The sequence below is a fragment of the Staurois parvus genome, unplaced genomic scaffold, assembly GCF_062004578.1.
Source record: "Staurois parvus isolate SC_StPar_1 unplaced genomic scaffold, SC_StPar_1.0 ptg000056l, whole genome shotgun sequence".
Classification (NCBI taxonomy): Eukaryota; Metazoa; Chordata; class Amphibia; order Anura; family Ranidae; genus Staurois; species Staurois parvus.
This window is the reverse complement of record NW_028317852.1, coordinates 3,048,278-3,062,398: the sequence shown is the minus strand read 5'-3', so window position 1 is coordinate 3,062,398 and position 14,121 is coordinate 3,048,278. Positions and strand designations below refer to the sequence as shown.

Genomic DNA, 14,121 nt, shown 5'->3' with positions numbered 1-14,121 from the left:
TACCCTAAACGCAGGTCACAAATGCAGTGTTTGTGGGCACTACATTGCATGGTACTACAGTACCATGCAGTCCATTTTGAAATAGTGCTTACATTACTTTTTCTGGTTGCTGCCCAGTGTGTTTTGCAGCCTATTCAAATGAATGAAATGAACGAATGGAAGCCTGAATCCAACTACAAAATAATAATCAGAACACACCTTCGCCTAGCTGTGCATTATAATTAGTAAACGTACGTTTGTAAATAGTGTGAGTAACTGAAAACCATCATTATCTCCCCTCAGCCCCCAGAACAACAGAAATCATGCAAAGAACTATAAGCCAGCCAGGCATTACTGCAGCCACCCCAACATGTTTTCAGGCACTAGAAGCTGAAGGGGAGGGTCTGAGCTGATTACTAGAGGGAAGAGACCACAGGAAGGATCTCAAAACGCAATTCTCATCCACAGCCTGGTAAGCAGGCATGTGACGCAGGAAATTGTAATGCTGTAGCAGGAAATACTGAGGTCACTGTGGTGTGTGAATGAGAAGACTCACTAAATAGAATTGTTGTCCAGGCTCCTCTCCTGAACTAAAATTGCTTACTCCAATGTCACTGTACACTGTGAAATTGAAGCAGTGTGCATTAGAAGCTGTAGCAGCTTTTATAGTGCCTGCCTAATTTCCTGGCTGGAACACACCCAGTATCATCTCTTTCCTGCCCAGTTTTACTGTCCCTGACCAGCTTTTTCATTAATTGGATTTCAGGTCTTTCATTCGTAAAGGCTTGCCATCATTTGGGCAATAGCAAGGGTAGTCTGCCTAGGGCTGCCCACTCTTAAAGCCTGACAAGGCATTTTGATATTTACATAATTCCTCCCAAGAGCTCCCTCTCCCCCCACTGCTTAAATGACTGAGGACTCTTGAGAAGGGTACTGAGGCAGGGTGCTGTGACGTCTTCAAGAAGCTATGCACAGCATCCTGCCAGCCCCTTCCAGCAGCCATGGTCTGCCAACATTGTATAGAAAGGAAAAGAGAGCCAGTGATGTTGTCATTGGTTCTAACATAAGATATAAGATATGTAATGAAAACAGAAAGGTATTGCCTAAAATTTTCATTAGCATATTAATGTTGGAACCAGGGAAGGCAAAATTAAAGTAAACTGAAATGATGTACAGAAATTATATATTTATCTTCTAAATTGTAAGCTGGAAAGAGCAGGGCCCTCGATCCCCTCATGTTTTGAATTGTATTGGTATTGTTCTGTCACATGTTCTGTCCCCCTTTGTAATGTACAGCGCCGAGCGAACTATTGGTGCTTTATAAATACTGTATAATAATAATAATAATAATATTAAAAGTATCAAAATGATTAAGTAGTAAGTAAACTCAGAGCAACCTTGTTTCATTTTAAGCTTTGCTTAATCTGTCCATTCCTGCATATTTCAAAGTACAGAAAACCACTTTACTGAGAACAGCCCGATTTCATTTAGCTAAAGGCTAAAACAAAAACCGTTGGCGGTGAATTATTAACTGAGCCTGTGAGTCAAGGTCATATCTGAGAGGGGAAGTAGCAGTGATCACTCCTCCCTATGTAATACATTCGTCAGCACAGCCAGCACATGGAGGAAAGAAAACCCACACACAAAGCAGAATTGTACTTCCCTTTTTGGGTATGGAGGCCTCACATTCTGCACTTCAGCTTGTTCACTTCAGATAAGACTTGGAACCGCTTACAGGGTATATACAGACACGTGTCACTGTTCTATGAACTACGAAGGCTTGAAATCGCATATATGGATGGACTGATCATCAATTTACAACTTTAAATTAAAAAAAGAAAGCATTTCCCCATAAGTAGTACTTGTTCATAAGTCGCAGCCAAGTTTATCATTAATTTTTGGAGTAGTGTAAACATTTCCTCATCCTGTCTGGCCTGTATGAAGGGAAAGCAATACTGCATAGTAAGAAAGGGGTTTAGGGAGATTAAAGTTTTAGTTCTGTAAAGCTCATCTTTTTTTTTTTAGTACATTACTTCTGTAAATAAAACAGTGTAAAAAAATATCTAGTTTATTTGTGATGGCAAAGAGCCTGTACTGTTCGCAAGTTTGCAATTATACTGCTAAAGAGAACTGCCTGCTGAAGTTTACTGAAAAAGTCCTGTTTGACTCAATGCAAAAAAACTGCAACTATTATAGTGACATCTTTAGTCACCATTACACACAAGAAAGGAAGCCACGTGATTGTGTGACATCTAGCCTGCAGAGGGGAGACAGGTCAGCGCGATCACAGTCTACTGAATAATTTAGTATTTGTTTATGTGATGTTAACAGATACTGTAATTCCACGATACCCAGACTTCACTGCTTACAGTGTGTTATAACACGTTACGTCATACAAACTCCATTTTTGCCCAATGATTTTGAAGCATCACGTTTGGTATCTGGGTAGCCCTTGGATGACAAATAATCACTAACAGTCTTAGACCTATAAAATTCTAGTGTCTGCGACATCTGCCTTGTCGCAATGAAACTCGCCTGTGTATGGGCGGGAGGCATATCTTATATTATACTGTACATACATTACGGGCTGGATTGCAAGACTCTCAGCATGTCATCTTTGGCTTCAATACTTTAACCAGTTATGTTAAATTTCATCCCCTTCCTAATGAATCAGCCAAAATCGATCAGTGGGGGGGGGGGGGGGGCTGTCACCAGCCTCCTGCCAGCCATCCTTCAACCACAAAATCAAAAAAGCCAGCCAGAAAATGATCAGCCAAAACATGTTGGGAGTATTCTAACAGGTGGTTGACTGTCAGAATACAATAGCCTGGCAGGCGGATTTGACCAGCCGCACTGTATAGTGTGCATCGAAGAATCTGTTGAGCTCTATTTCATTCAGCCCACAGGCTTTAGAAAAAAAAAAAAAAAATCAAAAACATGGACTGTATATGGCCAACTTTTGTGTCTTTCTGGGGTTGATTTTCTAAAGGCAAAAACACACTTCGCAAGTGCGGGTGCTCCAGAGCTTAGTAAATGAGGTGAAGCTTAACTTTGCAAAGAATACCCAATCATGTGCAAAGAAAATATAAAAAACATTTTTCCTTACACATTATTGGATGATGGACAACTGCACAACTTCCCCTTATTTACTAAGCTCTGGAGCAACTGCACAGTCTATTTGTCTTTAGTAAATCAAACCCAATAGGTCACTGATGCATATCAATCATGCAGCAAGGGAAATCCAAACACCTGATCTGCATACTAATCCTGGTTAAAACCACCATTTAATTTTTTTCTCTTACTGCCCAGCCAGAGAGAATTTAATTCACCCTTTGTCTTGGAGACAACAGGAAATAAGAGAAAATCGCCACAAAGCAATAGGAATTCCCATAGTACTTGTCCACAGACCATTTTTCCCTATTGTGCGATTTAACCTCACATCTTGCTCTGGTGAGAAGTGTAAAATTTTGGATTTCCCCTCATTTGAAGTCCTGGTGATAAGGGTCAGCAGTAAAAATAGGGATAACATAGTCAGCAAAACAAAAAAAACAAAAACCACAACCAACAACAGAGGGTCTATCCTTCCTTAAGCCTAGTACACACTACTAGTTTTATTTTTTTGTTCAACCCAGCAGGCTGAATGAAAAAAAAAACAAAAAAAAAAAAAACTGACAGCACAAGAGAAGCCGCTGTACTAAATATCCAATGTTAGTACAGCGATTTCCCCCTCAGTGCTATGGTGTTCTGACAGAAGGGACGGCCCCCCTTCCCCGTCAGAACACTTTGGTCAGCACCGTCAGCCATTGGCTGAGAGCACTGATCAGGAACCGATCAGCAGGCCTTTTTTGGTCGTGCCCCTTCGGACTTGCTGCTGTACACATGGGCAGCCCAACATTCGGCCCATGTGTACTAGGTTTTACTGTATTTAAAACAAAAAAAAGTTTTGCCTTTACATACTGTACATTTTAAGAAAAGATGCTTAGCTTGAAACTACATATCCCAGCATGCTCTACGGGTGTAGAGAAACCTCTTTAAAAATACATGAAATGCATTGTTAATTGTTGGAAACATTAGCAGCAAAATAGAGCGGTATGTGAAGATTGCTGTAACTCTATACTTCTGCCTAATCCCATTGGTCATTATCAGTAATTACTGTTATTTTTGATCAACTACTATAGCCTTGAGAGAGACACACACAGAAAGTAACATAAAACCCTTTTTTTTTCCTTTCTTTAATTACAGGAGCTGATATACAGATTTACATTACAGTCCACTCCTGCATGTTTCACACGTTTCCTTTCTTGCAGTTTCCCCCTGATCTCCCTAAATGATTCCCCTATTTCTGGTAGAAGGATGACTCCTTACCTAGCAGGGTCCTTTGGAGCCACCGTTTCTTGTACATGCCCAGCAACAAGTATAGGCATCCCACAGAACACCAACCTCTGCTCTTCCTCCAAGGGAAGGCCACTATCAATCACTTTTCCTGGAGGAGCAGATGCCAGTGTTTATTTGACGTCTTCTCAAGGTGCCTGTGCGCGAGTCCTCACTACTGCCCAATTTTATAAATACTGGGTTATACATGTATGCTTCAGCAATGAATGATGGGCCATTTGACCGGGTGACAGGGAAGGATGTTATGAGGGCTGGTTCCCTGACTGGAAGTTCATAAAAGAAGTGCACTGGAGAGAATTTCATGACTCTGAAAACTGCTGAGCAGAACTGATTGTTGCCCTGTGGTTTTTCTTGGTTTTGTTTTTTTTTTTAAGCCCCCGGCCACATTAAGCCCGACTTTGAAATCGTGCGACTTACAGTGAAGTCGCACGATTTCAAAGTCGGGTGAACCGCTGATTTCATGTGCGATTTGCAAGACTTCTGACACAGAGGTCTATGCAAATCGAACCAAAAATAGTGCATGCACTACTTTAGAAATCAGTGCGGATCTGACCAAGTTGGAACCGCCCCGATATGACCGATCCAATTGTGGACAATAGGGTGCGACTTGGCATACAATTTGCAAGTCCCATGGCATGCAAATTGCATGACAAATCGCACCCAATGTGATTGGGGTGTAAGACAAGCTTTTAGCACTTCTATAATTCCATAAGAATAAAAAAAAAAAAACACAAACAGGAAGAACAAAAAAAGTAATGGATGATGAACATCAGTCCAGCTTGCATTTAAAAAAAAAAAACAAACAAACAATAAAAACTTCTAACTGGCTACTATTGATAACACTTTATTAAAAAGTTTACTAAGTTGTCCAGTCACATACATGTAGCAATTAGCACAGTTTTCTTCATTCCTCCAAACTGTGCCTGCAGATCCACTATACATACAAATGACCCTAGCTGAAAATCCTCTGGAGATCTCTCAGCTTCCAGTCTCTGAATTAGCTTGACCCAAGCATCCAAGCCTATAATCAACACTATCAGCTAATTGGTGGGAATGCTCTTATCTACAGCTTGCAGCACAGTGAATAGCTGCCAGCCACCCTGACTGAAGACAAAAATATACAATGGTATCAGTTGCAGCACTAGAGCATCATGACATTGGGTCAGACATGAAATAAACTATACACAAAGCAATTTTTAGCAGGCTCAATTCCCAAAGCTTTAATAAAAGGATAAGGATCTTTATTTATCCATGTGATGTTAAAATAGAACTTCATCCCCCTGTTTTTTTTCCAATTCAATTTTTGGGCTTGTTGGGTTATGCCCCATAAACACACTCCAGCTATAAATCCAGTTCTGTAGTGATCTGCTGCTCAGTGACTTAACATCTGTTCTTGCACCTCCATCTCACGCTCAGGCATCATTGGGAGCCAGCTGTCTATTCCTGGTTGTAGCCTGCATCCTGATGGCAAGCATGCACCATGGTACGTCATCAGGGCCGCTGGCTGCAAGGACCAGAATAAGACAGTTGGGCCCCAATGAACATGAAGGCTTCTGGGATTCATGACCTAAATACCCCAGGAGGCTGTGGGCAGCTATGTTATTCCCATCCAGGTGAAAAATCCAGACGTGGGCGGCAACATATATTAAAAAAAGGTGTTTCAATTTTGTTATCTTTTTGCAATTGCATGAAAGAACTCTCATTAAACAGAGCAGGTGTAGAGAGTAAAGGCCGGCTTTAATTTTCAAACCTCATTTTAAAGATAAGGATTCCTATCCTGGTGTGTTATTGAATGGAGCTGTATCCCTTTAAATGGAACAGTATGGTAGGGGCAAGTACAGTAAAAAGTAGAACATAGTGTTTACCTGGTGGTGCTACGCGATCTTGATACTTTGGTTCATAGATACTGATGGTTAACAGAAGCACTTGAATGGTCCCAATAAATATACCAGCTAAACACCCATAGAACACCAAATAGAATAGGAGGATTTTAACTGCAAAATAAAAACATAAAAAAAGCTATTAACACCTTTATATATCAAATAAGCCAAGTACAGTGTATTATATATATATATGTGTTAAACTAATAACAAAGACCTCTATATAATAATAACCAATAGAAACCAGAGTTAACCGTATGCCCATGCTAGTTGCTGAGGAGGAATATGATTCCCTATTAGGGGCATCTCTCTACTCACTAATGACCTATAAAAGACACTTCAGCTTTCCACACACCAGTAGAATTTAATTTCAATTCTGAAAAGCCATTTGAGTACTGTATTTGATCTTGCCATCAAGTCAACCAATCTCATCCAAAGGCCCTTAAAATTTTCTCCAGACCCATTATTTAAATGGATTCCCAGGAGTACTAAAGTGGTTGTTAACCCTCACATATACCCAGTGAAGTGACTAGCCTCAGGTGATACACAGAGATAAAACAAATCCTCCTAAGGATTTGTCTTACTAGGTTGTACCTGTTTATTTGCAGCCATTAGTCCTGTACAACCTTGTAAAATGCAGAGATGAAAAGAATTTTTCAGAGACCCACAAAGCAGGAGGTAGGGACCTGAAGTTACACTCTGTAAAAGAGCTCTGAGAGCTGGTTGGAGGGAAGGAACACCCCCTCCCCCCCCTTTACAAAACACACAGGAGCTTAGCTGAGGCCGTCAATCACAGGCTGTGTTGATAGAGATCCCTGCTCTGTCACATTTTAGCTCTTGGTGTCAGGAAAACTTGTCAGAAGTGATCCATGCTGATAAATGAAGAACAAGACAGCAGAGAGTAATGACACTTCGTGCTTTGGCGAGAGCAAATATACACTATAGAAAGCTGTAATTTGTACAGATTTCATGTGTGATATTTACAACCACTTTAAATTATTTTTAAACCTCTGAAGTGAAAAATGAACAAAGCACATTCCTCTATAGTGTATACTAGCCTCAATCCAAAGCACAATCCAAAAGTGTGACTTCTGTCTCAACCACCTTAAACATGTTTCTTTAATCCTTAAAAGCAAGTGCATTACAATTTGTACACTTTTTTCCAAACAGAAACCACATTCACGGTTAAGAATTTCAATAGTTTAGATAAGCAATTAAAAAACATTTTTCATCCTGCTCCTTTGAATTTCCTCATCACTACAGTTGCCTAGACCCGCAAAAAACACAATTTTTAAAATTAAATTCTACTGGTGTATTGTCCGTTATTATCTGGTAGCAGTTTCCAGTATATTTGGCAGATTATATGTTAGTTTGGGAAGATTCAGTGAGAGAAGGCTGACTTGTGACGTAACCCAGAGTCCGATCCGGCACTTAAAACATTTCCAGATTTAGTTGTACGTGGAAAGTGAGAAGTATCTAAAGAGCAATGTTAATTAAAAAGTTCCATGTGGAACAATAAGCCTAGTTACACAAAGGCCTAGACACCCTCTTTTTACTAGTGTCAGGAAGAGGCATGTTCATAGTTAAAGCTGGTATCCAGGCAGCATTGAGCAAGTGTCAATGACGTCAGGGAGATTTGGAAATTTTTTCCACAGCTCAGCCATACCAAAGAAGAAAAGCACCATTGCTGCTAAGCAAACATGCTGCCTCTGATCTCGCCTGGGCTTCAGGCTGTCATTGTACTTTCACGCGGGCTGTGTTTTGCATATGGAAACACTGTGATCTGTAAACCACATATATGTGGACATGTCATTGGACACAATAAAAACAGGAAATCTGTTGAAGCACTTCACTAACCACATACCTTACATTACACAGAATGATAAGATAGTCTAGCTTTAGGCAACCAGAAACCTTTTGCAGAGGATGTGCCCTAGCAGTCACATCTGTTCAGCCTCAATTAAAGTCAATTAACGTAGCCGAGTCCAGAGAACTCAGATGCTACCTCAGTGACAACAATAATCAGTGCCTGTATCAGTGGCAACATGAAGAAAATGATCACTTCTCTTGCATTATGTAACATCTAGTACTTATATTTCAAGTTACACAGGAGAAGGTATGTACAACAACCATCAGGCCCCCATATAAACCAGAGTGTTTTGTTGACCAACTCCCAAAGCACAACAACACTCAAAATAAAGAAGCCCATTATTCTCAAGGGGCCCGTTCACACCTGAGCACTGTCGCTTGTCATGCGAAGCTCAAAAAAGTACATAAACTTCTTTGGGTCAGAAGCCCATTAGATTTTAATGGGAGCAGCTTAAAAATGCATCTTTATGTGCGTTTTTCAGACGCTCCCATTTAAACGTTTGGGGCCAAGAACACACTATTCTGCTCCTGTACTGAAAGTCATACATACAAAGACGCTTCTATATCACCTGTCATGCAAAGTGTGAGCGAGGGCTTAAGCTAGTAGAAAAATCACATTGAAAGTAGAGATTGGTCCATGAGACTGTACTATACCATAGCTGTAAGTAGAACACACGCCACACCTCACCTAGTTGTCACTTTTTTGTACAACATATCACAAGGTAGTGCATACAATCCAATTTATAATGTACATATATTCAAACAATGCAAAAATTCATTTTCCCAAATAAAGAAACCTGAAGAGAGTAAAAAACAGGATAATAACCCCAATAATATTAATCTACACCAGCCATTCTAAACCAGGGTTCCACTGAACTTTGGGTTTTCTCCGTACGTTGCCAGGGGCCCCTTGCTCTGTAACTTATCAAGCGTCTCATCTAATGGCGCCTGCATAATCTGGGGCCAACACCGTTTGGCAGAGCAAGCTCCATGACACTGATGATCCTTTTAGCGGTCTGTAATGGGAACAGTCTAAATACCTCTGTATGGGCAGACATTCACCCAGCTAGCCATCAACGTAAGGGAGGTATTCTATATGCTGGCCATTATGGTAAGAATGGCATTATTACTACCCATCACCAATGTAAAGGGGCATTCTTCTCAATGACCACCACTCTAAGGAGGACATTCTTCCTACTGACCACCACTGTAAAGAGGGACATTCTTCCCACAAACCACCAATGTAAGGGGGACATTCTCCCCACAAACCACCAATGTAAGGGGGACATTCTTCCTACTGACCACCAATGTAAAGAGGGACATTCTTCCTACTGACCACCACTGTAAAGAGGGACATTCTTCCCACTGACCACCACTGTATAGAGGGACATTCTTCCTACTGACCACCACTGTAAAGAGGGACATTCTTCCCACTGACCACCACTGTAAAGAGGGACATTCTTCCCACTGATCACCACTGTAAAGAGGGACATTCTTCCCACTGACCACCACTGTAAAGAGAGACATTTTTCTACCTTTAACCAATGTAAGTGGGCATTCTTCCTAATGACCACCAATGTAAGAGGAGCATTCTTTCCACTGATCACCACTGTATGTTCTAATGACTCTCAATGGTCTAATCCTACCAGGAGTTCCCTAAGAACTGAAATGTATTTCAAGGGTTCTTCTGATGTAAAAAGACTGAAGACTGCTCTGTACACTAAAGACTGAAGACTACTCTGTATGTGAAAGACAGAAACTGCTTAAAGATGCTGAAAGAAGAGGAAGAACCAATGTCCTTGTGGTGCCCATCAAGGTGATGCTCGGCCTCCCCGACACATTGTAAAAAGGGAGTATCTCACATGGGCTTCATTTCCAGCACGTTCCACCCATGAAGTAGAACTAATCCTGGGTGCGATTTTTTAATGAGGTTTCCATAACGACCAAAGTTCATCAATTATGAATGGTTTAACAAAGAGAGAGAAGGACAAAAATCCATAGGAGGCTCTCGGAATACTTTTGACATGCCTGCTCTATTGTGCACCTTCCAGGCCCAAACTCAGGTTACAGCCGGTTGCTAGGATACGACCTCTGGAGGGACCTGCTCATTTCTGACAGTTGTCCTCTGCCTCTGGCTAGGTCTAGCCCAGGCACTGGATCACCTTCTCTGGTGTTGCTACCATCCTTGTACTAAATGTACAAAGTACCCATCCAGCATCCACATCCTGCAGCTCCCACCTCTAACCTGTCACCTTGACTAACCTTGAGCAGTGATGCAGAATTAACTCTTCTGGGGGTGACTCATCAAAAGGCCAAACCCCCCACAAAGGTCAAGGGTTTGATCAATGCCAATCTTGGGTCTCTACCTTCCCCCCTCCTCTGTCTGATGGGCTCCCCTCTGCGTATTTTCCATGGCAGGCTGCAATCCCCCCACCCCCATGTTGGATGTGTAGTGGGTGATGATGATGACACATACAGGGTTCTCCCCTCCTCCTTTCCGTCTCAGCTCTTATACATCGCCTACATGGGCGTCCTTCACAATGACCTTTCCCCCAAAAAACCAGGATGTCTGATCTGACAGTAGAAATGTGTCCCCAAGCACATCATTGCTTGGCACAGGACCCACTGGGGACACGTCCCTATCACCTTGTCCCCTCCGATCGCCCCCGTTCTACGACACCCACCAGCCCCAGGGACGATCCTGCTCATACTTACACCAGCTGCCACCTGTTCTGCCCAGGAACTCCTTCTTCTCTGGGTTCCAGATGAATTTCTTCCAGCCTCCGTCGGTCTCCTTGGCTTTATCCCTGGCCATGCTGCTTTCCTTTTTTCTAACTTGACTTTTTGTTCTTGTGCTTTGTAGATTGGTCACACAGATCTCCCTCCCTTGTGCCGATCGGAAAAAAAAGTTGTGCTGCTTCCTGGTTACGAGGGTTAGAAGGCTATAAGGCTTTGTAGTTGGCACTGCTGGTGGCGATCACATAGGAAGATGAGGGGAAGGGGGAATGGACGGGCAGCTGTTACAATGACAAGCGCTGCCGGCAAGAAGCACGGGAGAAACTTGGACCCGGCGAGATCTTCGTTTTCTCGCCCCCCTTAATATATCTACCTTGTGTGGAAGAGGGGCGGGCTCTGTTGTAGAGGGAGGCCAATAGGCGCAAGGGCGGGGCGGGGAGGGCAGGCGGGGCTTGGGAACTGCAGATTCAAGGACGGGGGCGCAGAAGTGTCTGGCCACGCCCCCTTCTCTAACAAGGAGAAAAAAAAACTAGCAAGGTGGTACAAAGTACAATTGGTGCAGACATGGCGTGTGGGAGAAAGCAGGGAGAGTCCATAGGGATGGCTGGGGAGGGGGAAGAGATGACATTTAGCGCTGTGTCAGGTGGAACCCCCACTGACGTGGGTGGCATCACGAGCTCGTAGCCTCCGTGCCTGTCCGTGAGCAGACTGGAGGCGGTGATGCTCTGTCTGGGATCTCACAGCATCACAGGGATGAAGGTCGTGAGGAGAGAATATCACGCACCTGCCTGAGGAGAAGGGGGGAGGGAGTGAGGGACAGGAAACTGCTGATCAGCAGCCAGTATTACACCTCACCAGCATTACACACGACAAATAACATCCTACTACGACAATGAACTAACCCACTACGAACATTACACCTCACAGAGCTGCGGCATCACCTCGCAGGTACATGTCCACAGGACAACGCCCTGAAAACCAGTATCCCTTCATGAGCGGCACACAGCCCAGCATCCATGGCCGGCCATGCCCGCTCCCCTCATGGCATTTCTTCACCTATTTGCCCTTCAGGAACTTTTCAAGCATTTCCCTCCCCGTGCCTGCGCCACGTGACCTGAGTGCTCAGCGTTACACTTTAATACACACTGAGCCCCGCCTACCTTGGCCGTGTGCAGGAAAAGGGTTAATCGTGCTGGGACTGGCTGCACCCGGTTGTGGAGGGATAGGACACCTGACTGGATGGAGAGCACACAGTTCTGAGCTCCTCACTCTGTCTGTTGAAGCATGCTGAGGAGGGAAGAGCTGGGCTGCACTCTCTCCTCAGATAACCCAGTAGAAGTTGGCTGACACCCTCAGAAAGGGGTTAAAGTAGATAGGCCCAACTATATTCAGCCCCTGAGCGATTTGGAGCCTGGCACTCCAAAACAGTGCATGAGCTTTGAGGTAGTTGCAGGGTTTTGGGCCTCATTCACATGGTGATACTACAGCGTACACCTGTGCAAGGGCCATGTTTACATGTATCCCCATGCAGGCAGTTCCATTCATGTCCATTGGGAAGTCATCGTTGCACAGACACAGATTCTGTTCCCAACTGGACAGCTGTGTTGGTGTGACTGCACAGCCCCAATTGCACACTGTTTGTGTTTGGGGCGGGGCAGTGCAACTGCATGGGTGTCAAACTGGGTCCCCACTGATATGAACTGGACTGCCGGCACAGGGATGCATGGAAAACATGCTGGTGAACATGGACTAGACATGGGTGTATGCTGTAGTCAGTGGTGTATTTAGGTTTGCCCTAGGCAACACAAAAAAATCTGACATCCCCTGGCCCACCCACCTGTGACCTCCATGCACACCACTGACCCCCTGACCCCTCCACACCACTGCCCTGAGAGAAGAAGAGAGACAGAGAGTCACCATCACAGCTTTCTGGAATTCCAGCTCCCTTACCAGAGTCTCACGGCCAGGGGCGGACTGACAACTCATGGGGCCCCTGGGCAATAGGGGATCATGGGGCCCCTATGTCCTTGCCCAAACTCAAAAAAGCCTATGAAAAAGGTACCAGGGGCATCTCATGGGGCCCCTCACTGACCCCGTGCCCGAGTTTCCAAATGGTCAGTCCGCCCCTACTTACGGCTGCTCCCCTGGCTCCACCTCACTCCGCTATTCTGCTGGTACTTGCCGCCCAGCCTCGGAGCCTCCTTGGCGCAATGCAGGACAACCAGCATCCCTTCTTCCAGGGGGTGCCGCCGCCCCTCTATAAATTGTCGCCCAAGGCACTCGCCTTGTTTTCCTTGTGGCAAATATGCCCCTGGCTGTAGTACCACCATGTGAATGAGGCCATAGGATTTAATGAGAGAACCTGAAAATGCACAATGCATTTTTCCTACCATTTCTGACCTCTTCTCCTCTTAGTAACTAGGTCTCCATTGGCAAAAACAACAATGCTGAAGCCTCAAAAATGCTCCATGTATGTGCATAGGGGCTTAGGGCTCATGAGGAGCATGCCCAGTGTAGCCATCTTTCACTTGAGGCAGCTATATTTGCTGCCTCTACTAAATGACACCATATACAATCTTCCCATGCCAACAAATTTTTGCCACTTCCCCCTGGTTGCTAGGATACTGGCACAGCAGCCAATGAAGCAGTACATCACTGGTTGCTAGGACTCAGGTGGCTGGGCCGTACAGCATCATTGGTTGTCATGGTGCAGGTATAACAACCAATGATGTTGCGTGGTCCATCTGCCATTGTCCTAACAACCAGTTCAGTAATGCTACCCTGTCCACAAAGGGCAATGTTACTGAGCTGCAGCAAGAAAGGGTGTCCGATGATGGTGCTCCAACCTCAGTGTTGCTACTACTGAGAGCTGCCTGAGGCAGTTGCCTCACTTTGCCTCAGGGTCCACATATCAATATCAACAATGTGTAGTCAGCAGCACCTGCACTGCTGATTACACAACACACTATTGAAGCAGTCATGTCGGCCCAGAATGACCTCTGATTCTGAAAGACTGAAGGCTCGGGTCATTCTGAGCACGTGCCATTGTTGCATGAATCTCTCATTCAGGGCCATCATGTCAATGCTAAAGTAGAATTTCAGCCAAAGCCTAACGACTCTTAAAGCCTGCCCCCCCCCCCCCCCCTTCCTGACACCTACTCTGACTAACCTGTGTAAAAAAAGATATGTATATTTACCTATTTTCAGGCTGCCCTGGTCCATCACGTGATCTCATTTGTGTCAACCAGTGCTGCAGTGGAGAGGA

The 14,121-nt window shown here is 44.2% G+C and overlaps 1 protein-coding gene across 1 annotated transcript in view; it reads right to left on the bottom strand.

Moving 5' to 3' along the window:
* ATP1B1 (ATPase Na+/K+ transporting subunit beta 1) overlaps window positions 1–11,234 on the bottom strand; it is a 29,409-nt gene extending 18,175 nt beyond the window's left edge. Inside the window, exons 1-2 of the mRNA XM_089668283.1 lie at window positions 10,836–11,234; window positions 6,237–6,365 (exon numbers count right to left, since the gene is read on the bottom strand). Coding sequence (XP_089524409.1) covers window positions 6,237–6,365; window positions 10,836–10,935 — 229 coding nt within the window. The 5' untranslated portion in view covers window positions 10,936–11,234. The remainder of the gene's footprint in view (window positions 1–6,236; window positions 6,366–10,835) is intronic.
* Between the last annotated feature and the right edge of the window lie 2,887 nt (window positions 11,235–14,121).